Consider the following 25443-nt stretch of genomic DNA (forward strand, 5'->3'; position numbering starts at 1 on the left):
TTATTTATTTTATTTATTTTTAAAACTTTAGTGTGTAATGTATCTAAGAGCATCATCATCCAGAACCTAGAGGCCTTTCCTGGTAACATATCACTTATAAATGACTGCTAATTAATAAGTGTACTGACATGTTTGACAGGTGTAATACTCCACGTGAAGTTGAAATTGATAAGACCATCTTTTTAATGACGTACAGAACATCTTAGGACGTATTTAATACAAGGTCCTCGTTTGGATACAAATATCCACTTACCGCAAGGTTAGACTTTAATAAAATGGCAACACAGATAGGAACCTAATAGAGGTCTGGCTCTAGTAAGTAGTGAAAAAGCTCACGATGACCGGTGGAATCTGTATTGGGAACAAGTTACAATTTCAACAAATAAAACAGACAAAAACTACGTAAGACAGGAGTGAAATACAGCCTAGGTTTCTATAAATCAGTTCCGTAAAAGGTAATAGTTACAGCTCGATTAGAGAGGAGGTGGGTGGCTCTTAAAAGAGCCTTTGTGTTCATGTGGGACAAAAGAGGAGATCACTTGGCGCTGGTGTACTTGGTGACGGCCTTGGTGCCCTCGGACACGGCGTGCTTGGCCAGCACTCCCGGGAGCAGCAGGCGTACAGCGGTCTGGATCTCCCGGGAAGTGATGGTGGAGCGCTTGTTGTAATGAGCCAGGCGGGAAGCTTCCCCTGCAATGCGCTCAAAGATATCATTCACAAAGGAGTTCATGATGCCCATAGCCTTGGAGGAGATGCCGCTATCTGGGTGCACCTGCTTCAGCACCTTGTAGACGTAAATGGCGTAACTCTCCTTCCTGGTCTTCCTACGCTTCTTCCCATCTTTCTTCTGGGTCTTAGTCACCGCTTTCTTGGAGCCTTTCTTGGGGGCCGACGCAGTCTTGGCTGGTTCAGGCATTATCAAGACAAACAATGACTCACTCTGCAGAAAATCATTCTGAACAAACCAAGGTCAGCTCTATTTATAGGCAGGCTATGCAAATTAAGCTTTACCTCGGCTGGCTTCATTAGTGGTCATCCATAGCACAGCTTTCATTGGCTAATACAAGAACTTGAGCTGCATTGGTGACTGTGCCATTGGACCAATCACAGAGCAAACAGGGGATCCCGCAGACAATATATATATGAGGAGGAGGGCGGTCCCTGTGAGGGAGCTGTTTCTCTGTTTCATAGAACATGTCTGGAAGAGGTAAACAAGGTGGCAAGACCCGGGTTAAGGCCAAGACTCGTTCATCTCGGGCCGGTCTCCAGTTTCCTGTTGGCCGCGTTCACCGCCTCCTGAGGAAGGGAAATTATGCGGAGCGTGTTGGTGCCGGAGCCCCAGTGTATTTGGCCGCAGTACTAGAGTACTTGACGGCTGAGATTCTAGAGCTTGCAGGTAACGCTGCCCGCATCATCCCCCGCCACCTCCAACTCGCCGTGCGCAATGATGAGGAACTGAATAAATTGCTGGGTGGAGTGACCATCGCCCAGGGGGGAGTCCTGCCCAACATCCAGGCCGTGCTGCTGCCCAAGAAAACGGAGAGTCACAAGTCAGCCAAGAGCAAGTAATGTGATGCTGGTAACTTCCACCACAGAACCCATGTCCCTGTAACACCAAAAAGGCTCTTTTCAGAGCCACCCACATCTTCCCAGGAGAGCTGCTATTTTTTGTTTAGGTTTTTACTGTAGCGTTATCTGGCTGGTTAGCAGCGCTTTGTTTTAGAACATCCCCAACATTCCATCCAGATCAGGAACAGCAGCTGTGAAGGGTTGGTTCCACTTTAGTCTACGCACATTTACAAGCTTTAAATTCCATTAAAAACTTACTGCTATCACTTCTTATGGCCATGCAAGAATTTGCAATTGCTCTTATTTCTGGCAAGCGGAGTAGGGATTATATTTACTGTAAGAATATATAAAATTGTATATGCACGTTCAGATATGTGACTAGAATTGCGATTATAAACTGAATTGCATTGTTTTCCATTTTTCGTTTCTTCCATTGAAGTGGGAAGGATTTTACCTAACAAGGAAGAATTTTGGTGTAATCAGTGAAAATAAAGTGATGGGATTTACTGCAAGATAAAATCAAGTAAGGGCAATACCATTGGGGTGTTGCTGACGTCACAAATATGACATTTTAAAGACAAGCATTTATAATTTGTGAGGTCCACATGGTGTTTTTCTACTTCAGGGTCCATAGGAGGTCCACAGGGTTGACCTTGGGGTATAGGTTGAGAACCAAATCCGGGCACCACGCAGTTAAAGCTTTTAGCTCCCAGGATGCACTGGGTCCACTCTCCCTATAACCCCACCCCCAAGCCAGAGGCACCTCAGTTTTCAGTTGGTGCCCGGCCGGAGTCGGGTCACCGTTAGCGCAGGGGGAGCTGATTAGCAGCCCCTAAGCTTATTTTATTTTTTTAGGGACTAAGTTTTTTCCCATGGACTTTGGACTCTTCAGAGCGGCAGCGTCGGACTGTCCATAGGACGTCTAAGCTGCCGCTCCGTCACCCCGCTGGCGCTGAGACGCCATTACAGATCTGGGGATCTCAGCGGGACCTCAGAGTCTGTACTAGCCAGACTCTGTGGGCGCCCAGGACTGCTGCCGGATCCACGGGGAGCAGGTAAGGTCGCGGATCATCGCTTGCAGTGATCCGTGCATTTCAAATGCAGTCCTGTGCCTCCGGTCTCAGGGGACAGACCGGAGGCGCCGGCAGTGGCGGCGGGCCCCCCATACCCCGTGTGTCCACTAGACCACCAGGGACTTAACGATCGGTGCAGGGAGCCGGCGTCCCGGGGGTTAATAGCCGGCCAGGGGAGGCAGCCTTCCCTGTTACAGCGGCTCCTCCCCTCAGCTCAGCGCGCCTTTCAGTATCCATAGTCTGGCGTCACTGAGCTGCTTCCTCCGCGGGCCACGCTTCCTCTGAGGTCTCCAGCGGCCATTTTATCTCTGTGGTGCAGCAGAAATCTCTCAGGATGGCAGTTGGTCCAGTCCACCTGCATACCTCACCATCAGGTCAGTGTACACAGCGCTGTAGCCTTCCCAGACACTGAATCTGGGCAGTTGAATGCAGTGTAATAGTGCAGTATATTATATGACATGTTTATGTATATATGTATACATCTGCATTGTATGTGACATGCTAGTGCTGACTGTCTGTACTTTATTCTCTCACCTGTCAGTGTATATCTATCCCTTTTCTTTATCTGCCCTAATACAGCTGTACTTAGGGTGGCTCTGAGACCTCACATTTATATACTTGTTAATATTTGTGAGGTTTGTCACATACTGTTGCGTGCTGCACGTTGCCATATTTTAGATGGAACTGTGTGTTGCATACGCTGAAAATGGGTCCCTGCAGCTAATTTTTGGCATCAGTCAGGACCAGTATAGCGCTGCTTAATATTTCCGCCAAGAGGGTTGGTCAGATATGTCTGACCAGGAGATAGAGCGTTATACTGTACCCATTTTTACTATCCTGCAAGCCATGTGCTGCAGGTGTTAGTGCGGAGGATTTGACTCATAAAGGGTTCTGTATGTGGCGTCATCTGGTGCCGGCCTTTTTCACGACCCCCTTGGGCGGTTTGTTTTCTCGGGATCCTCTCAATTGCGGATCGCCGGGCGGGCCCCATTGTTGCACCTCACTTGGGGTTACTTCACCATACTGCCCTTTTCATCTCAGGGTATCTTGCAGCTTCTTGCACTCTTCCCCTGTGACACAGACTACCGCTCCCTGCAGGTTTTTTTTCGCAGTATATGAATTCCCCCTGGTGCCACAATAGTCTGTCATTCCCCTTGCAGGGATTACCACAACAGCCACCCTGGGTGGATGTCGTTTTCTACGAAACGCTAATTGGCGTGGTTGACGCCCTGTGGTTACTTCCCAGTTGGCTCTGCCGTGAACTGGATACTGTTTTGGGCTCTTTCCCTCTTACACGGGGGGAAGCCTATTTCAGGTATTATTATTATCCCTGCTTTAGGGCTGGTAGCAGGTCCATTCTGGTTAGAGTGATTGTTGACCTGCACCTGTATCATACACCCTCAGTCTTACATGCCTTCGGGTTCCCTGTTGCTGACTAGCGGGTGGATCACATAGCGGGACTCTGGCTGTTGCCAGATAGGAGGTGTTACAACAGTGTTTGGCCTCCTGTCCCAAATTCCCTGAGGGTCATCACGAGCCCCTCCTGGGGTGGATGGGCGTGTTACTCGTCTGATTACAGACGTTACTATGCCTCCCATTCCTGCGTGGTCGGATTCTTCGGATCCGTAGGTGGTAACTCTGCCTGAAATCAGTATACTAGCTTTCAGGGGTTGTTACCCATCCTACCATGGCTATAGCATGGTTGGTTAATACTATTGCATATTGGGCTGATGCATTTGTAACATTTTTTCCCCTCCAACACGTCGGGGGTTCAAATGTATTTGGTTGCTCTCGTAATATATGCAGTTGTCATAGGTGGAAATGCCTATATTGGATACCAGTCTCCTAACTTTCAGAGTTCCGGCTGCGACTGTATCCTCCGTAATACCCTATGGCTGCGCTCTGGGAATGCAGAGGTGCAGATACCATCTTTAGGGTTGATCTTGTTTGGTCCTGACCTTGACAAGATTGTAGTAACATTGGCAGTATTACTAACGACAAGTTTACCGCTTTCAGCTATGCCCACTACAAGGCCTCAGACTAAGTCTGTTAAGTCTTTTTGTCCTCTGGGTCAGCCTAAAGGTCTGTTTCTTCGTAGACTGTCGGCATCTACAAGGGCCGACATATCCAGTACCGAGCAGGCCTGGACTGCCAGCCGATCCTGCTTCTGAACCTACGGATATCTCTTCAGCCTGACGGGACAGGCCTACAACTGGAAGATACCGATTTTCTCAGTTCTCCCGGTACTAGTGTAAAGTTGCCGCGGCTACGTGGGTAAGAGGGTACGCCCTCTCTTTGCTCAGGCGGCCTCTTTACAAGGGCCTTACAGATCCAGAAAGCTATGCAGTTGTTGCGGTAAGCGGAGCTAATTAGGCCATCCCCACTATCTCAGTGAGGGACTGGTTGTTCTGCTTTCTTTCTGGTGCGGTGGCTGAATGGTCCTCTTTGGCCTATTCTCTGTCTCAATTCCCTGAACCAGTTCCTAAAGCTTCCTGGGCTCAGGAGGAAATGCCTATGCTCCATCATACGATGTTTGGAACCTGTGGACTTTATGGTATCATATACAGGACGCGTGCCTACGGGTACTTACAGAGACCTTTCCTCAGCATGGGCTGAGGTTTGCTGTATCACAGCAACACAATTTTTCGGGCTCTGCCTGTTGGGACTGTCCTCAGCCACACAGGGGTTTACCAGTATTTTGGATTTTCTGACAGTTCTCCTGTTCAGTATATCCCAATGCTCCTGCACCTGGACGGCCTCCTGCTCTTAGCGGGATCACCGGGGGTACTTTACAGCCAGGTCAGGATGACTGTGGCTTCTTCAGGGTGCAGACGTTTAATCAACGGGGAAGTCCTCCCTGCATCCCTCTCTGGGTATTCTTCATCTAGGATCCCTCCTGGATTCTCAGAATCTGAGAATTCTTCTGGCGTAAGACGGAATCTCCACTCTTCCATTAGGAGTACGTGGTTGACTGCACAGTCGACATATGTCTTTACACTCTGGGATGCATGGTGGAATGGGCTCAGTTCCATTCCAGACCTTTCCATAATTGGCTCATCTCCAGATGGAACAAATTTTTTCGGTCGGATCACTGTTCAAACGATGATGCTCTCTCCGGAGGCAAGTCGGTCCCTGTCCGGGTGGCTATGGCCATCTCGTCCAGGGTATTCTTTGCTATGGACAGTGTCTGGTTCGCATCCTTTTCAGTGCAGTTGGACGTCTGTCGATTCCACCCTGTCAATTAACTTACTCTGGCATAACAAATGATCAAATTTTGAATGTGAAGCTGTAGTGTTGCATTGAATGTTTCTGTATGTTTGACTGTTAATGTACTTTGCATAGTCAGCCTCTGCATAGCTCCACTTATTTGTCTATCTGTGTTGCATTTACATTCTCTTCCCTAATTTGCACATCTCAGTTCTGGCTCTGGTGTGTGGGGTTCTCCTTGGATTTCTGTTCAATGTCTTCCAGGGGTAATGCTCCCAAGGAGGTAGGTGCTTCACAGGTTCTGGACCACGATGGTCTATGTGTTCGCTGTTTTAATACTTCACAGCACGAGACCCCTCCAGCTGCGCCTGCTAGCTAGGAACCGGCTTGGATTTCCTCGTTATCCCAGGTAATGCTACAGGTAGTGGATATGCTCTCAGCCCCTGTGGTTGCCCACCCTGCTGGTGGCCCTTCAGGTGTGGCCCAGATTTCTAATGTGATGCCATCCCCTTTGCTGCCTTTCGCTATGGAGCCTCCATGTATGTAGTCCTTTATGCAGTCAGTTTCGGTGATTACCTGTCGAAGCTGAATAATTGGCTGAGACAAGTTCAGTTTAAAATTTAATTGCGGCGACGCCATCTTGCGAATGGCCGCAAGACTCCATTTTGGAAATGAGATCGCAAGACACCATTTTTGTGGTCAGCGTCAATTCAAGTTATAACTCAGGAGCTAAGAACAGATGGCAATGTTTTTGTTAACCTACCAAGGGCAACTGGAAAAACAAGCTTTCTGAGTAAAAGTAAATAAGAAGAGACAATGGGTATTTTTACATACAAATTGGGAATCCCTGGATGCAGATAAAGTATAGTTGTGGCAATTGTAATATAATATCTACACAATTGGATTTGTCTGAATCCTAGACAGGATGGCCCCAAATTCCACAGCTTGAGGTGGTAATACATTTGCACTTCACACAAGAGTCTGTGAGAACAAAAGAGGTTTTGTTTTCCTTTGAACACACAACAGGTGGGGGCCTGCTGACAGAGGGCATGTAGAACTACAACCCTCAGCCATCCACACTGCTGGATGTTCACTTTGTGTATGAGAAATTATGCACTTAAATCGAACCCATTAATATCTAGCGTCCTTATATCAATCCCCGAATACTCACACACTACATATTCGCACACAAGGTTCCATTAGCATCAAATTGTATGATTCAAGTTGGTTAAGTTAGTTTAAATGCTAAGAAATAGAGGTTTTTGATATATAAGCAAGGTGTGTTTGGTTTCGTTCTGATGCGTACGCTTTTTACAGAATCCCGGTGTTATCGGTGGAGAGATTGCATCATGCAAACTCAAGTTACGGATCGCAGAACTTACAAGCAACAAAATGTTTAGTTGATGGAATGTTACAGGAGGCATTACCAGAAAGACTCCGGCTGTTAGAGGCAGGGAAAGTCTATTTGAAACAACCTGTAAAATGTGTCGTTACATATGCTTCTCCTCTGGGAACCAATGAGATCAGCAGGAAGTTCCCCCTTTGTCCGGTTTCAGTCTGGGGGGGAATAAATACATGTGTCCGAACACTGGTTTGCCAGTTCATGCTGAATTTTGGGTGAACTGAGGATATCTAGTCAGAAGTCTATCTCTGGGTCCAGAGGCGCAGCGTATGTATAACCGTACTTGGGTCTGTATTATTTCCTTTTACGCCTAACTTGTGTATGTATAGATTGCGTGTAACTGAATATACTTTTACCTGAATAATACTTGTGCGTTGGAAACACAGATTCCACTCCTGTCTTTATTTGCGGTTAAACTGTGTACGCAATTAGCGTTCTGTTTAGAGGTTTAAGGCAGGGTTTTGTCTTAGCGGTTCTAGGCAGGTGAATCTTAGAGGTTTATAGGAAGGAATATATTAAAAGGTTTATTGACGAATTCAACAGTGGGGGCTCATCGATTTATCACATTATCTGATACACGATAACACTCGGTCAGTCCTCTCTCAGCAAAAGGGTGGAGGCGCCTTTTGGGAGACGCATTAGTCTTTCATTACCACAGTGTTGCTGAGAGCGTACTTATTGTGTAGAGGAAGCGCTGATTAGAATCCAGGGACAACAGAGAAAAAAAAAAGTTTGTTTTTCCTCTGTTGATAGCACCTTGTGTTTAAAGGGTGCTGCAGTATTTGCGTACGCAACTAAAACGCATTTTTGCGTACGCAGTTAAAAAAAAAAGTAATTATACGCTTGTGTGGTAGTCGCATAATTGTGTATGCGGACGATCGCACAATAGCGTATACGCACTTCCGGTTCTGCTGCCACGTGTTTGAACAAAGCCATTGAGGTTTACATTTTTTTCTATCTACCAATATCTGGGTTAAACATTTATTTTCTGCGCAGAGAAAAAGTGTGTAACAGTGTGTGTATTGTTGGTAGGGGTAATTTATTCCCTAAAGTTAAGGGTACCGTATGATCCTTAAGGGCTAGGTGCAAGGGTTAGCCTAGTCGCTCGGTAAGCAGCTTTACCGTTCTAAACACAGTAGCAGGTGTACATGTTGTCTTTGTTGTATAGAGGTGCGTGAGAGTGGCCGACATACAAATTCTCATAGGTTTGGAAGTTACCTTACTAAAGCTTATCCGGGTCTGGAAGTTGCCTGTTTCAAAACTTATCTAGGTGTGGAAGTGGCCTTACGAAATCTTATCCAGGTGTGTGGGCGCCGCCGACTTAAATTGTTCACAGGTAAGTGAAAGTATCTGGATTGTCTTTCACCAGTTTAAATTTTTATTGAAAAGCGTAGGAGTTGTCTCAAAATGGGAGCCACGCAAACGGTAGAAATGTTAAGCAATGATGTGCTGCTAATGGAGGCTCCAATTGGATCAGCCCGTCGTATTATGCATACTAAGTACGGTACTTATGCAATAAGGTATTGTGATATATGGTTTAATATGACGAGAAAGAGTGTTAGACCGTTTCCCAGAATTGGTAGTTTTGACAAAAATGTGTTAGATAATGTCCAGGATCACATCAGTATGGTGCGTTCCCGAGAGAAAAAGATTAAGTATTTTGAATGTTTAAAAATATGGCAGCATGAAGGGGATGCTTGGCTTAAAAATGTGCAAACGACGCAAACTAGCGTTGCGAACGCATTGCCAGAAAATACATCCGCGACGCTGAGTTGCAATATGGGCGAGCCGCAAATTGGTGCGCACGGGCCGAAAAGTAGCGTCGTGGAGAGTATTGCCAGCAGTTCACGCTTACCTCCCCCACCTTATGTGGATGGAGGTGCAAGTACGGTTACCAAAAATACCAATAAAAATGTAACAAGTAATTTGTACCCCCTCTTAAGTAACCATAAAATGTTTATGATGTAGAAGATGAGCCTATTGTAATGTCTGCTATTTCCCATGCTGTACAAATGATAGATGCTGCATCACCACAATCACGGGTGGTGCCGCCATCTCCATCGGTAACAGCAAGGGAAGTGTTAATACACTCGGCACCCATTGAGGAAGTTGTTAATACCATACGTAGCAGCAGCAGATTAAACCCCCAGCCAGGTAACCAGGTCAGAGGTAGCAACGCTGCCGGTCTGCATCCCATTCGGACAATAACTGTTCTGAATGGAAATGCAGATGCAAACGGTGTAGTGCCCACGAGGGAAGTAGTAATGCATTGTCCATGGACAAGAGCAGAACTCAATTCCATCATAAATGATTTCCCCAATCCCAAAAAGGAACTAGCCAAATGTCAAAGATTTTTGAGAAATTTGGGTAGTTCTCATGAGCCCACTAATAAAGATTGGCGTGTGGTGTTAAGGGCCTGCCTGCCACACAATACCGACGTGACAAAATTTATCACGGACTGTGTATTGGATGGCGAAGTTCCCTTAACAGACCAAGTAAACCAAGGTAACATTTCCCGCATTGTGACTCAATTGGGTGTATATTTTCCAGTAGTAGTTAACTGGAACAAAATCTTCACAATCAAACAAAAAGAGAGTGAAACTGCAGAAGAATATTGCGACTGGGCTCTGCAGGCTATCACCCAGTACACTGGGATAGAAGAGATTAAAGATAGCATTCACCACAGGGGAATGATAGTCACGATATTAATGGATGGGTTAAAAGAGAATTTAAAAACTCGGGTTCAGACCTCACAGCCTGGCTGGCGGGGACTTACAATAGATAACCTCATAGAGTCTGCCATAGAACATGACAAAAACATCTCAAAAAAGAGGGAGACCCAGAGCGAAAAATTAATGGCTGTCAGTATACAAGCTCTGGAGAGAATCACGTTAACATCACAGCCAACAGACACGCTTGCACTTGCACACACACTCATGCCAGAACAAGTTGCTCTCACTAACCCCACTCAACAACAAACACAACTCTATCCCACTAACCCAATGCAACCACAGGTCCCAGGATATCCACCCACTTCTTTTCCCCCACAATACCCTTACCCTCCCTATCCTTACCCATATCCACCACCTTTGCCCTCTCCTCAAACTTCACAACAACTCATGCTTTCTCTGAATCACGGACATGTTTTAATTGCAAACAAACAGGACACAAAGTGGCTAAGGACAAGTTACAGCCGTGCCAGCCCAGAGTAAAATATTTGGGACATTGCCTAACCCAGGGGTTACGACATCTCACAAATGATAGAATCCAGGCCATACAAAACATGACACTGCCGCAGAATCAACAGCAAATTCGTACCTTCTTGGGAATGTGTGGATATTGCCAAATGTGGATCCCAGGTTTTTCTATTTTGGCCTTGCCTTTACAGGAACTAGTCTCTTCCTCAAAGCCCGATTGCGTCACACACACTGAGGAATCAGAACAGGCTTTTCTTAATCTTAAGGATAGCCTGACAAAAGCTCCTGCATTGGGAATACCCGATTATGAAAAACCTTTTGATTTATATTGTACGGAAGCCGATGGTTGTGCTGCAGGTGTCCTTACACAAAAACATGGTGATGCCAGTAGGTCCGTAGCATACTACAGTGCCCAATTGGACACGGTAGCAAGATCACTCCCCACCTGTTTGAGAAGTGTAGCAGCTACCGCTTTATTGGTGAGTAAAAGTGAGGACGTAGTATTGGGCCATGATATGATTGTCTACACTCCCCATGCTGTATCTGCTCTGTTGAACTCAGCTCAAACCAGACACGTCTACTCGGCTAGGTTCACCAAATGGGAACTAGCCCTAATCGCTCCTGCAAATATTACAGTTAAACGTTGCAGTACGCTGAATCCAGCAACATACCTGCCATATGTACAACATGATGTACAAAGGGTGGAAGGAGAGGAGTTGCTGGCGGGAGGTGAGTTCAGCAGACATGATTACACCCACGATTGTATGACATATCTGAATCAGACCTTTACTGCTAGACCTGACATACATGACACACCTTTAGAGAATGTGGATGTGACTTTCTATATGGATGGGAGTTGTCATAGACAAACAGACACAGGTGAATTATGTACAGGTTATGCTGTTGTAAATGACACAGACATCATGGAAGCTAAACCTCTCGGTCCTCCTCACTCAGCCCAGGTGGCAGAGTTAGTAGCACTGACTAGAGCATGTGAACTGGCAGCAGGCAAATCTGCTAACATTTACACTGACTCGAGGTACGCGTTCGGGGTGGTGCCCGATTTTGGGGCTCTATGACGTCTGAGAAATTTGATGACAGCAGCAGGCACACCAGTTGCACACTCCCGACACATAAAACATCTCTTAGAAGCAATCCAACTGCCCAAAGCAGTGGCAGTAATTAAATGCAAAGCCCACACATGTGAGCATGACCCAGTGTCACTGGGCAACAACAGAGCTGACGAAGCTGCAAAATGGGCAGCAGGGTTAAAAATGCCTTCTCCAATTGAAACAATTATGTCATTCCAAACCATTGATATGCTGAAATTAATTGAGATGCAAAATTTGTGTTCAATTCAGGAAAAATCCATATGGAAGTCCAAGGGGTGTGGGCAAGAGTCCTCCGGGCTCTGGAGGGACGGACATGGTAAGCCAGTAGCCCCCAAGGCATATTACCCCTGCCTGGCTGAAGCAGCACACGGTCTGACTCACCTGGGTAAACAGGGCATGTGCAAGTTGGTGAGGGCATACTGGTGCGCACCAGGGTTTTCTTCACAAGCAGAGAAGATAGCAATGTCCTGTCTGACCTGCTTGAGAAAGAACATAGGGAAAGCGATCCCTACCGAACCGTCCCACATTCCACCGACTGATGGACCTTTCCAGGTGATACAAATTGATTTCATCCAATTACCACCCTGCAGGAACCTTAAGTATGTATTAGTGTGCACAGACGTATTCTCTAACTGGGTTGAGGCCTACCCAGCAGCCACTAATACTGCTGCGTTTACTGCCAAGAAAATAGTTCAGGAATTTGTATGCAGGTACGGTATCCCTAGAATCATCGAAAGTGATAGGGGTACCCATTTCACAGGTGATGTTTTCCAAAATATGTGTAAGCTGATGGATATTAATAGCCGACTTCACACCCCCTACCGACCACAAGCCAGTGCCAAGGTAGAGAGGATGAACAGGACTATTAAAAATAAGCTAAGTAAAATCATGGCGGAGACTGGACTAGGATGGCCAGAAGCTTTAACTTTGGTCCTACATAGTATAAGGACCACTCTTAGATTTCCTCTGAATCTGTCCCCATTTGAAATATTGTTTGGTAGACAACCTCATTTGATTATAAGTCCACAGGAAGATCTAAAGGGTAACAACGAGGTAACTGTGAAGTATCTTATATCAATGAGTAAGCAGTTAAAGCAACAGCAGCAGAAACTGAAATTGTTGTCCCATGATATGCCTGAAATGAACTGCCATGATGTTCAACCAGGAGAATATGTAATGATCCGAAATTTCTTACGTTCAGGTTGTTTGACTGATCGGTGGGAAGGTCCGTACCAGGTGCTGCTGACAAGTACTACATCTTTGAAGGTGGCCGAGAGAGATACCTGGGTCCATTCCACTCACTGTAAAAAGGTCAATCAACCGGTGGAGAAAAGGTCGGAGACAAAGCTGATAGTGTGGATCTGTCACTCGCGAGCTTGTTCCGGGAGGATTGAAAAGGTTGTAGTGAAATACCTGAACTGAGAGAAATTTGCAGGTCTTGTTGTGACAATGGACGGACTTGCTGTGTTCATTTTCATATTCTCTTTTAGAGTGTTCACCATCCTGGTCAGTTCGGGAATACCCAGTGTCTGTGATGGGGGACCTATTGAGGAAACGGGAGCTGATGGCAGTGCTGATGGAGTGGAGAAAGGAGGAGTGCAATGCCAATCAGGGGAGTGTCTGACCAATCTTATTACTGTTATTGTTAAGAGAGCTGTCATTCCGGATACTCGGGGAAGGTGTGAAGGGTTATCGTCTGAAGATTCCTGTATTTGTGAGTTTTGTGGGTCCCTAGTTGATGAGAACTGTATTCAACGGTGCCAACCTAAATATAACCCGTACTGGGGAGGGTATCCTTTAGAGGATTATCACAGCATGGTAGGCAAAGTGTTAAATCAAACCGATTGCTGGGTGTGTTCACATGTGCCACAGGGACAGCATAATGTAGGGTTGGTGCCATTTCCGCTGAATATCACGGAAATTTTAGAATTACAAAAGGGGAAAACATTGGATGGAAAATTCCTCTCATCCAAACCGCCTCATTTCAAACTCTATCAATTTCAAGTAGATAAATCACTTTTGTGTTTAAACATAACCAACCCCAATAAACCCGGAGGTTGGGAAGTGACGGGGAATAATCAGACGATGACCTTCTCACAAAGAGCTGATAATGAGTCCATAAACTATGATCTGCTACGCTCAATTAAATCAAGTGGGAAATATTTTAGGTACCGATATACATTGAGTTCCACCAAAGAAATGATTGGTAAACTACCAGATGGTTATTGTGCTAAAATAATACAACCAGAAACTTGCATATACCAGATGGAAGAGCCTGAGATAGGATTGTTTGCAAGAGAAATGTGTTTAATGATAATGATGCATACCATTCCTTATATTCTCCCTGATGATGTATATTTTATATGTAGAAGAAAAGCGTATAAATGGCTCTCCCCGAGTTCCGAAGGTTTGTGTTATCTGGGAAGAGTTGTCCCAGAAGTTATGACCCTCACACATGTTGAAATGTTGGGAATACATAAAAACACACCGTCACCATATCTTCACACACAATATGAACACAGAGGCAAGAGAAATATGATACCTGGTGATATGCATAAAGCCGCTCAGTTAATCAGTGAGACAACTGGCTTCCATGTTTCAGTCACCCTGGATCCCACCAGAATTGCTAGGGGTACATTAAATTTTAGATATATCCAGGAACTTGCTAAATTGATAGATAATATCACCGAGATGTACGATGACACATTCAGGTATACAGGGAGAGAATTGCAAGCGTACAAGAAAGAACTAGTGCAACACAGGCTAGTGTTGAATTATATAACTGCTGTTACTGGAGGGTATTGTGTAACGTTAGCCACCCAATTTGGAGTAAAGTGTTGCACTTATGTCACCAATGATACCAGCGACCCTAAGGAGGTGATAGACCAGAAGATGGATGAGATTCTGCAGCTAAAGTGGGAATTTCATAAGAACCATAACGCATCAGTGGCTGAAGCAGGGGAAAAGATAGAAGGAGGGGTGTCATGGCTGAACCCAGTGAAATGGTTCTCGGGTCTAGGAGAGTGGGTCCAGGAAGTGGTCGCCAGCGTAGGCAAATTCTTGATCCTTATACTGATTGTCATCATAGTAATTGGCATATGCATCCGGTGTGTTCCTATTGTGTTGAAGTGTGGAAAATGTGAAAACAGAGTGAAACGAAGGGATGAAACTATGATGGTGGTCAGAAATGATAATATGTATACCGAGGTAGATACAGAACTGCACTACAACCCTGAGCAAGGAAGTACCATCATTTAAATGTATAATATTTACACATGCATAGAAGATATTATTGAAATGTTATTTATAGAACACCCAGATAATGTAAAGTCTCAAATTCCCCTTCAAAACTACTGTTATAAGACTGGTGCATCCCCACATCTGTCACATGATCTCCCAAGATCCGCGGTGTGCGTATAATAGTAGTTTTATGCCCCCACCTAGAGACACATTGTTGATGGATTAAGAACCACCTTGTGCCATCCCATGATAACACTAAATAATATGTGAATGTAAGCCCAAAATACATTTTTATAGCAGATTGTGATAGCATGTTGTTTGCTATCAAAGGGTGGACTGTCGAAGCTGAATAATTGGCTGAGACAAGTTCAGTTTAAAATTTAATCGCGGCGACGCCATCTTGCGAATGGCCGCAAGACTCCATTTTGGAAATGAGATCACAAGACACCATTTTTGTGGTCAGCGTCAATTCAAGTTATAACTGAGGAGGTAAGAACAGATGGCAATGTTTTGTTAACCTACCAAGGGCAACTGGAAAAACAAGCTTTCTGAGCAAAAGTAAATAAGAAGAGACAATGGGTATTTTTACATACAAATTGGGAATCCCTGGATGCAGATAAAGTATAGTTGTGGCAATTGTAATATAGGTGGGGGCCTGCTGACAGAGGGCATGTAGAACTACAACCCTCAGCCATCCACACTGCTGGATGTTCACTTCGTGTATGAGAAATTATGCACTTAAATCTCACCCATTAATATCTAGCGTCCTTATATTAAACCCCGAATACTCACACACTACATATTCACATAACACAAGGTTCCATTAGCATCAAATTGTATGATTCAAGTTGGTTAAGTTAGTTTAAATGCTAAGAAATAGAGGTTTTTGAAATATAAGCAAGGTGTGTTTGGTTTCGTTCTGATGCGTACGCTTTTTACAGAATCCCGGTGTTATCGGTGGAGAGATTGCATCATGCAAACTCAAGTTACGGATCGCAGAACTTACAAGCAACAAAATGTTTAGTTGATGGAATGTTACAGGAGGCGTTACCAGAAAGACTCCGGCTGTTAGAGGCAGGGAAAGTCTATTTGAAACAACTTGTTAAATGTGTCGTTACATATGCTTCTCCTCCTGGAACCAATGAGATCAGCTGGAAGTTCCCCCTTTGTCCTGTTTCAGTCTGGGGGGGAATAAATACATGTGTCCGAACACTGGTTTGCCAGTTCATGCTGAATTTTGGGTGAATTGAGGATATCTAGTCAGAAGTCTATCTCTGGGTCCAGAGGCGCAGCGTATGTATAACCGTACTTGGGTCTGTATTATTTCCTTTTACGCCTAACTTGTGTATGTATAGATTGCGTGTAACTGACTGTACTTTTACCTGAATAATACTTGTGCGTTGGAAACACAGATTCCACTGCTGTCTTTATTTGCGGTTAAACTGCGTACGCAATTAGCGTTCTGTTTAGAGGTTTTAGGCAGGGTTTTGTCTTAGAGGTTCTAGGCAGGTGAATCTTAGAGGTTTATAGGAAGGAATATATTAAAAGGTTTATTGATGAATTCAACATACCGCAGGTGTCCGAGTCCTTTAAACAGATGCTGGACAGTGAGCGCGCTTCTAAGCGTAGGTCTGCTAAGAGGGACCGCTCTACACCCTTGTCTGATATTAAATCTGACTGATGTTCCCTCTGACCAGGAGGAGGATGTATCTGTTGCCTCTGATGTGGATTCCCAGTTGAAGATAGAAGTAGTTTTAGAAGTGGTTTCCTTGATCAAAGCAGTTAAATTAGTTTTGCTAATCAAGAATGCGGAGCCGGCTCCTGTGTCCATTGCTCCAGTGTTTAAACGGTAAAAGGCTGTTTCAGAATTTCTTTTTTCAGCGCAGCTTGAGGACCTTTTGGCGGAGGCTTGGTCCCACCCTAATAGGCGCTTCCTAGTTTCTACGCACATTCCTACTTTTTATCCTCTGCCGGGAGCTGGTCGGGCTAAATGTGAGTCTCCTCCCCCGGTTGATGCGCATGTTGCCCACCTAGTTAAGAATACCAGTCTTCCTCTTATGAACAGTGCATCACTTAAGATAAGTCTCCAACTTCCTATCCGACAGATCCTTAAGTCTATTTACTCTAAAGAGGGTACAGTAGCTCGCCCGGCTCTTGCATCTGCCTGGGTTGCCAAGGCCATTGGTCGCTGGGCAGATGCCCTGGAGGATGGCCTTACTTTAGGTACCAACAGGAATGTTATTTTGTCTCTCGTGGAGCATATCCGGGAGACTGCTTCTTATCTTTTGGAGATAACTATAGACACTGGGATACTAACTTCCAAGTTTCGTCCTCTTCAGTGTCAGCTAGGAGAGCTCTCTGGCTTCATTACTGGCATGCAGATTCTGATTCTCAAAAGGCCCTTGAGGCTCTGCCCTTTTCAGGGAATGTTCACTTTGGTCCAGAATTGGATAAAATCGCAGTTACAGTGGCGGCATCTAAGACTGCCTTTCTCCCTTCTGAGGCCGCTTCTAGGTCGCAATCTTCTAATTTTCGGTCCTTTTGTCTGCAGGGTAAAGCCAAGGGTTTGTTGTTTTCTAGGTCCCAGGGTTCCTCTGCCAAGGGTTCTAAACCTTTTTTTTTTTTTTCCCGAAATTTGGAAGATGAATTCGGAGGATGCCTGGGTAAGACTGGAGGTCTCCCAGGGCTATGCATTGACTTTTTGAGAGTTTCCTCTAACCCAGTTTTTTTTCCATAGATCTTTCTTTGGATCAGAAGAAGGCAGAAGCCTCGAGGGAGTATGTTCGCTCTCTTCTGGCCTCCAAGGTCATTGTTCCATGTCCCGCATCTCAGCGGGGCACGGGCTTCTATGCCAGTCTATTTCTGGTTCGCAAGTTGAACGGGTTATTCCGACCGATTCTAAACCTGAAGTCTCTCAATAGGTTCTTGAGGATTCCCAAGTTCTGAATGGAATCGCTTTTCGCCATTAATCTGGCCATGGAGCCGGGGAACTTAATGGCCTCCTTTGACATCCAGGATGCCTTTTTACATGTCCCCATCCTTCTCCATAATCAGCGATTCCTCAGGTTTGTGGCCCAGGAGGATCATTTCCAATTTCGGGCTTTGCCATTTTCCACGGCTCCTCGTTTCTTCACGAAGTTCATGGTGGCTTATCTTCGGAACCGGGGAATCCGATATTTCCCTACTTGGACGACTGCCTTCTTCTTGCCCAGGCTCAGGAGGTTCTCAGGGAGCACATTTGAATCACGGTGGATCTTCTCCAGCCTCACGGATGGGTCATCAATTGGAAGAAATCCTCTTTAACTCCCTCTCAGGAAATGGTGCATTTAGGAGCCTTGCTGGACTCAAGGACTCAGCGGGTGCTCCTCCAGGCAGACAAGGATCGGGACTTACAGGCCAAGATTTGTTTATTTCTGCATCACCGCCTGGTGTCATTTTACTCTTGCATGCAGATTCTGAGCTCTCTGGTCTCTACGTTTGACACGGTGGAGTATGCCCAGTTATGTTCCTGGACTCTCCAATTGGAGACTCAAGCCCGGTGGGACAAATCCCATCTACATCTCAGGTCCCAGACGATTGTTCTCTCTCAGGAGGTACGTCACTCTCTCTTGTGGTGACTCCAGGGGTCCAATCTGACCATAGGTTGTCCATTTTGGATTTAGGACTGGGTCCTTCTTACAACCGACGCAAGTTTTCGGGGGTGGGGGGCGGTTTCCTGTCGGCAGACCTTCCAGGGTCAAAGGTAGGCTCAGGAGATCCGTTTGCTGATCAACTTTCTGGAGCTCCAAGTGGTTTACAGGGCCCTGTGTTGAGCTTTGCCTCTTCTGCGAGTCGCTCTGTCCAGGTATAGTGCGACAAGTCGATGGCTGTTGCTTACATACCCCATCAGGCCGGTACTAGCAATCGTGCTGCCATGAGGGAGCTCAGGTGCATTTTTCTTTGGGTGGAATGGCATCTTCCATCCCTGTCGGCGGTTTACATTCCCGGAGTGCAAAATTGGGAAGTGGACTTCCTAAGCCGCCAGGACGTTCATTCGGGCGAGGGGGCCCTACATCCGGACGTCTTTCTTCTCTTGGTTTTTCGCTGGGTCTTGCCGGACATCAACATGATGGCGTCTTGACACAGTCACCAAGTTCTGAAGTACTGCTCTCGCACCAGATATCCTGCAGCCTTTCTGGTGAATGCTCTGGTTGTTCGGTGGACCTTTCCGCTACTGCACATCTTCCCCCCCAATCTCTCTATTTCTGCGGGTCCTCCGCAAATTAAAGTTGAAGGTGGCACGGTGATCCTTGTGGCTCCTGATTGGCCGCGGAGGGTGTGATATGCAGATCTACAGGGCATTTCCATCGAAGCTCCTCTGTGCTCGGATCTTCTGTTTCAGGACCCGTGCTTTCATCCGGATCTGGCCCGTCTTGCTTTGACAGGGTGGCTCTTGAGACTAAGGGGTTCTCCAGGTCAGTCATTAACACTATGCTCAATGCCCGTAAGCCCTCTTCAGCTAGGATTTACCATCTGGTTTGGAGGACTTACTTTGACTGGTGTTCGGCTAGGAATCTTAAGGTCATGCTGACTCTCTCTGGTTCTCTTCTTTTTGCAGTCGGGGCTGGATTTGGGCCTCCGCCTTGCTTCATTAAAAGTGCAGGTTTCAGCTCTTTCAGTCCTCTTTCAGACAGGTTGATCAGACCTTTCTTCAAGGTGTCCTCCACGTACAACACCCGTTTGTACTGCCGGTGGCTTCTTGGAATTTGTGTCTGGTTCTTAGGGCCCTTCAGTCTACGCCCTTTGAGCCCTTGGACACGGTGGACCTGGAAGTCTGTCTTTCTCCTTGCTATAGGTTCTTGCCGATGGGTGTCAGACTTGATCGTTTTGTCCTGTCACTCTAGGTTTCTAATCTTTCACCAGGACAGAGCTGTCCTTCGGACCCGACTATGTTACCTTCCTAAGGTTGTTTTCAGGTTTCACATCAATCAAGATATTGTGGTTCCTGCTTTCCAGGTTCCGGATTCTTCTCCGGAGGAGGCCTATCTGGATGTCGTGCGGGCCCTTCGGATTTATGGAGATAGGACCAAAGATCGGCGTAGGACAGATGCTCTCTTTGTCTTGCATGACTTTAGCAAATGGTGCTGACTAGATTGATCCATTGACTAATCGCCACACTTATGCTGCGTCGGATCTTCCTGCACCGTCTGTAGTGAAGGCTCATTCAACCTGGTCGATGGGAACGTCGTGGACAGTATGACGTGGTGCTTCTGCAGATACATTGTGGGTAGCCACGTGGTCTTCTGCCAATAAATTGCTGAAGTTCTATTCCTTTGATACATTCACCACCCATGGTGTGGCTTTTGGGCGGAGAGTCCACAGCGCAGCCTAGGAGCATTCCCTCCCTTAGGAGATTAGCTTTGGGTTGTCCCAGCATAGAGCCTATGTCCCCTATGGAGGAAGAAGAAAAAGGAGATTTATGTGATTACCTGTTAAATCCTTTTCTTCGATTCCATATGGGACACAGGACACCCACCCTGATGCACGTGGCTTGCGGAGCTTTGCTCAGCTTCGTTTCTTCTTTTCACATTTCTTGTGTGCTTGGACCTGAGTGCGTGTCGGTCTTCCTTCTCGCTCCTTGCCCTTAGGCTTGTTAACTGAAATGCCTGTGTCTGGGGGCGAGGTATAGGGGGAGCCTGGGCTTTGTCTGACAAAGTTAACTGTGTGGTGTCCACACTCCATCCCACCAACCTGTACCAAGCATAGAGCCTGTGTTCCCTATGGAATCGAAGAAAAGGATTTAATAGGTAAGCACATAAATCTTCTTATTTGTTAAACAGAGAAAAATATTATGTAGCCAATAAAATATTTTAGATTTCTAGTTCAAATCTGGCATACTGGTAACAGAAAGTGTCATCACCAAACTCTGGGCCTGATTCAGCTGTGAACGCAAGTTCACTGCTGATTGCAGATTCACGATTATCTGGAATCTGCACATGACCCATTCTGCGAGAGCAGAATGGGTCCTGAGTAGTCGCATGCAAACCCTTGAAGGCATCTGCCTGATTGACAGGCAGAGGCATTTAAGGGGCTGTGCGGGGGTGGCCGCCATACCATATTTTCAGAGAGTGGCTAGTCAAGGATCTGCAGTGTCCTGGGCTCACAAGCTAGCCAGCCTAAGTAAGCTGAAGCCCGGCGCCGTCCACCATCATCGATTGTGATTCCAGCCTGCGACCGTAAATCTAGCAGGTGGTGTCATACACCTAGCACTAGCTGACTGCTTGAGATTGGCTGGATGTGAACACACTGGTGTGACGCTGATGACTGCCTTCTCGGTTTTTCAGGATATACATTGTTTTTGGGTGCATGCTTTATTAAATACATTTTCCACATGCAAAATAAATGAAATATGATATTTTTGTGTGAATTTTGCTTATTTTGTGACCTGCTCAGCCCCATAGTGTTTCCCAGTATAAACCTTAGATTCAAGTTCCATGAGACGTGATATCAGGGGAGATCATAGAATGTTACACTCAGTAAATCCTCTGCACCGGTGCCTGTAGGTGGGTGCAGACAGTGTGGAAGCTCCACTCTGTCGGCAGCACACTGGAAAAAAGTTGGCCCTTCCTCTTCTACTTTTTTTGGTCATTTGCCAGGCTCTAGCTACGAAGAATCCCCCCCAATATACCATGAGACAACTCCATTCACCTGAAGAAAGGCATTTGTCCTGGAAGATAGACCAATGACATTTGAGTACTGACCAAGAGAACCTGTTCCAGGATTTCAGGAGACTTATCTGCTGCAGGAGGCTGTGAAGCTGCATGTAAAGAGCCAGTGGAGAGACCATAGTGCCGGCCACTGCTGTGTAGTAACAGACTGTATTCTGTGGGTTGTTAAGGAGTGGGGAGATTGTACCTTCTCCTCAGGACAGAATACACATTCTGGAGCACTGTTTATTAGCCAGCTGTGGCTTTCTAAGTATGACACACTTGTGACCTGTGGATGGAAGCCACCAAATTGTGCACTTGATCCCCCTGTTCAAGTAACGTTATGGGTTGCAAAGAATGATCGTGCCTAGAAACAAAATTAATGAAGGACACTGTGTCCAACTCCTTGGAAGAATAGTGGATTTCCCCTCCCCTATTTCCCGTCTCATAGAAGGTACTTAGATATTGTCTGCATATAGTATACAATGTTTGCTGGTGCTATGTAAGTAAATGTTAATAAATACATAGCCATAATGATCACTGAGCGGTGACCAGGAACTGTACGGAGCTGAACTGGGCTACTTAGTGGAGTTTATGATTGCTCAGCAGAAGGTCAACCAGACAAAAGCCAAGAGGATGGCACACTGGTTAGCAGTGACTTTCTATTGATTCGGTCACTATCGATGTGGCACTTGTGGTTTCCCGGTGTTTGTGTGGGTTTCCTGCGGGTGCCATGGTTTTCTTTAGTGTCCAACATAAAATACTGGTAGCTTAATTGTCTACTGAAAAATGGACCTAAATGTGTGTTGTGTGTGTGAGATATGGACATTAGACAATAAGCACCAGTGAGGCTGGGTCTGATGTGAATGAGTCATTATCTGTAAACTTAAAAGAAAATCATTCCTCAGCGCTAATATATTTTATAATATATAATAAAAATGAATAAACAACCATGTGTAAGAACATATAATAAAAACTAGGAGTACATCAGATAGTTCCAAATTAAGAATTTAGATTGGATTTTTCACAAACTCAAACAAAAAAAGAAAAAGATGTGGAACAGCACTAATAAACCTTATATTAGCTAAGGTTATAGAAAACTGGTAGGGAAATAAGTGTCAAGACATGTTCTTAACAGTAATATTTTAATATCAATTGTAAAAAACACAATGTATTAAATATATTGGGGGGGGGGGCTGAAAATCGTGTGTGTGTGCAATAAATATATATATATATATATATATATATATATATATATTTTATTTTTTATTACAGAGCCCAGCTGCACTATTATTGGAGTGCATGGCTTATAAATGTATTATTTAGAGTTCAAACAAAGAGCCAGCACATTCGCTTTAAATGCAAAAAAGAGGTTTTAATAGAACACTTAGCAGCATGGAAAAATAGTGCCTACATCGATTGTGTTAACCCATAAATCATGAGGAGGTATGACAGTATAATGAGTACTTAGCACAAGTAAGCAAGGGTGGTCAAGCAAACTGCCAGTCTGTCATCCTCAGCGGGAACACGCAGCCTTCAGCCTGACAGCTATTTTGGCATGACATACATGGTCCAAAAACCTTTGTTTGAAATATATATATATATACACACACAGTATTGAGCTTAAGTTTTAGGCAGGTGTGGAAAAAATGCACATAGCTTTTGAAGGGACTCGGCAGGGCCGTTGTTCCAAACATCTTGGAGAACTAACCACAGAAGGATCTGAGCAAGCCTACAGCCGCAAAATTTTTGTCTCTTCATGTAATCCAAGACAGATTCTATGAGGATTATATCAGGGCCATATCATCACTTCCAGGACTCCTTGTTCTTTATTATACTGAATATCTCAGCACTGAGGACACAATTAATCCTGACCAAATCCCCTACTCCATTAGCTGAAATGCAGCCCCAAACTTGCAAGGAACCTCCACCATGCTTCACTGCACTGCTTCCAGACACTCATTATTGTACGGTGAAGAAACTGTCTTCTATTACAGCCAAATATTTTTTTTTAAATTTCTGCATAGCTGAATCGCTTGGCTTTGTTCCCACATCGAAGGTATGGCTCTTGGCCGCAATTCTTCCATGAAGACACCTTCTGGCCAGACTTCTCCAAACAGTAGATGGGTGTACCTGGGTCCCACTGGTTTCTGCCAGTTCTGAGCTGAAGGGCTGGAGAGCGGTACAATAATGAGTGTCTACAGGCAACAGTGAAGCATGGTTGGAGGTTCCTATCAAATTTGGGGCTACATTTCAGCAAAAGGAATTGGGGATTTGTTCAGGATTAACTGTATCCTCAGTACTGAGAAATACAGGCAGGTACTTATCCATCATTAAATACCATCAGGAAGGCGTCTGGCTCCAAATTTATTCTGCAGCAGGACAATGACCCCAAACATACAGCCAATGTCATAAAGTACTATCTTCAGCGTAAAGAAGAACAAGGAGTCCTGGAAGTGATGATATGGCCCCCACAGAGCCCTGAACTCAACATCATCGAGTCGGGGATTACACGAAGAGGCAAAAGGATTTGAGGAAGTTTACGTCCACAGAAGATATGTGGTTAGTTCTCCAAGGTGTTTGGAACAACCTCCCTGCCGATTTCCTTCAAAAACTGTGTGCAAGTGTACCTAGAAGAATTAATGCTGTGTTGAAGGCAAAGGATGGTCACACCAAATATTGATTTGATTTAGATTTCTCTTCTGTTCATTCACTTTGCATTTTGTAAATTGATAGATAAACTATTAACACTTCTATTTTTTTAAAGCATTCTTACTTTGCAGCATTTTTTTCCACACCTGCCTACGAGTACTGTGTGTGTGTGTGTGTGTATGTATATATGTGTGTGTATATATATATATATATATATATATATATATATATATCTATCAGCAGCATTATTATGAATGTGGCCATGACACTTACTGCCCTACCAGTGTTCTATAATCTTATTTAATATATTTTTTTTATTAGCGCAGCTCCACACCTTGTTCTAATGGTATGCAGTCGGGAAGCCGGCGGACCTAATCCCGACAGCCGGCTTCCTGACTGCTTTATCCCGGCGAGGGTTAAATGACAGGCGACATCTGTCATTTTACCGACACCGGGAGACCGGCATCCCGATCGAAGTGATGCCGAGTGCGGGGAGGGAGTATTAGGTTTAGGGCTCCCTGGGGGACTTAGGGTTAGGTACCCTCCGGGGGACATAGGTTTTGGCGGTGGGGAAGGCACTTAGAAGGGGGGATTAGGGTTAGGCACTGGAGGGGAAGGCTAGGGTTAGGAGAGGGAATTAGGTTAGTGAATACTTACCTTAGGTACGATCAGGATTTTCACCCATGTCGGGCAGCCGCTGTTGGGTGAATCATACCGATTCCGTTCTAATATCTGTGAGGGCTGCTCAGTACTGTGCAAATTAATGATGAATAATAATGTTATGCATTGATAGTGGGGGGAAAGATGTTAGTAATCAGTTGTGCAGCATAATGAAGGTAACTAATGTGACTCTTTTCTCTTTTATACAGGAGTATTTCTTCAGGAGGGTGGAAGCCAACACTACGGGAGGCTCTCTCATTACCGCTGCCACACCAATATTGCATATAACTACACATAAGCAGTGACCCTGTCTCTGTGTGTACAAGGACTATATTGAGAAGGACAGATACAGTGAGCCAGATGTATGGCACTTTGGATACTGCATCACCCAGACAATATTCTTATGTCCAGTGGAAGTTGTTATTCTCTGCTTATCAAATTCCTCTCTATTTTTATTGGTTGAGATTATTTAATGAGGTAAAGGCAATGATTGCATAATAAAGGGCGTTTTTTCTCTTGTAAGAAGAATTCTTTTTAGATAGCTGCAATAACATGGAGCTGTTATTGCTTACACCGCTATGGCTGAGCTGCTCTTTTACTGACTACTTACCCTAAAACAGCTAAAATATAAAAGAGATGATCTAT

At 45.2% G+C, this 25443-nt stretch overlaps 2 protein-coding genes across 2 annotated transcripts; one reads left to right on the plus strand and one right to left on the minus strand.

Annotated features, from left to right (window-relative positions):
- Window positions 1-535: 535 nt before the first annotated feature.
- On the minus strand, window positions 536-929 carry LOC148517081 (histone H2B 1.1-like). The gene has a single exon (XM_088479069.1). It carries the CDS (start codon window positions 914-916, stop codon window positions 536-538), a length of 381 nt encoding a protein of 126 aa, XP_088335195.1. The 5' UTR covers window positions 917-929.
- A 265-nt stretch (window positions 930-1194) lies between these two features.
- Window positions 1195-1611, plus strand: LOC148517082 (histone H2A type 1-like). Its single transcript, XM_088479070.1, has one exon. It carries the CDS (start codon window positions 1195-1197, stop codon window positions 1567-1569), a length of 375 nt encoding a protein of 124 aa, XP_088335196.1. The 3' UTR covers window positions 1570-1611.
- Window positions 1612-25443: the final 23832 nt, after the last annotated feature.

This window comes from Taudactylus pleione, unplaced genomic scaffold (genome assembly GCF_031769625.1).
Source record: "Taudactylus pleione unplaced genomic scaffold, aTauple2 ptg000226l, whole genome shotgun sequence".
In the NCBI taxonomy this organism is placed as follows: Eukaryota; Metazoa; Chordata; class Amphibia; order Anura; family Myobatrachidae; genus Taudactylus; species Taudactylus pleione.

Bases quoted from the DNA above. Each gene is read 5' to 3' on its own strand.
- LOC148517082 (XM_088479070.1), top strand. From the start codon at position 1,195: ATGTCTGGAAGAGGTAAACAAGGTGGCAAGACCCGGGTTAAGGCCAAG.
- LOC148517081 (XM_088479069.1), bottom strand. From the start codon at position 916: ATGCCTGAACCAGCCAAGACTGCGTCGGCCCCCAAGAAAGGCTCCAAG.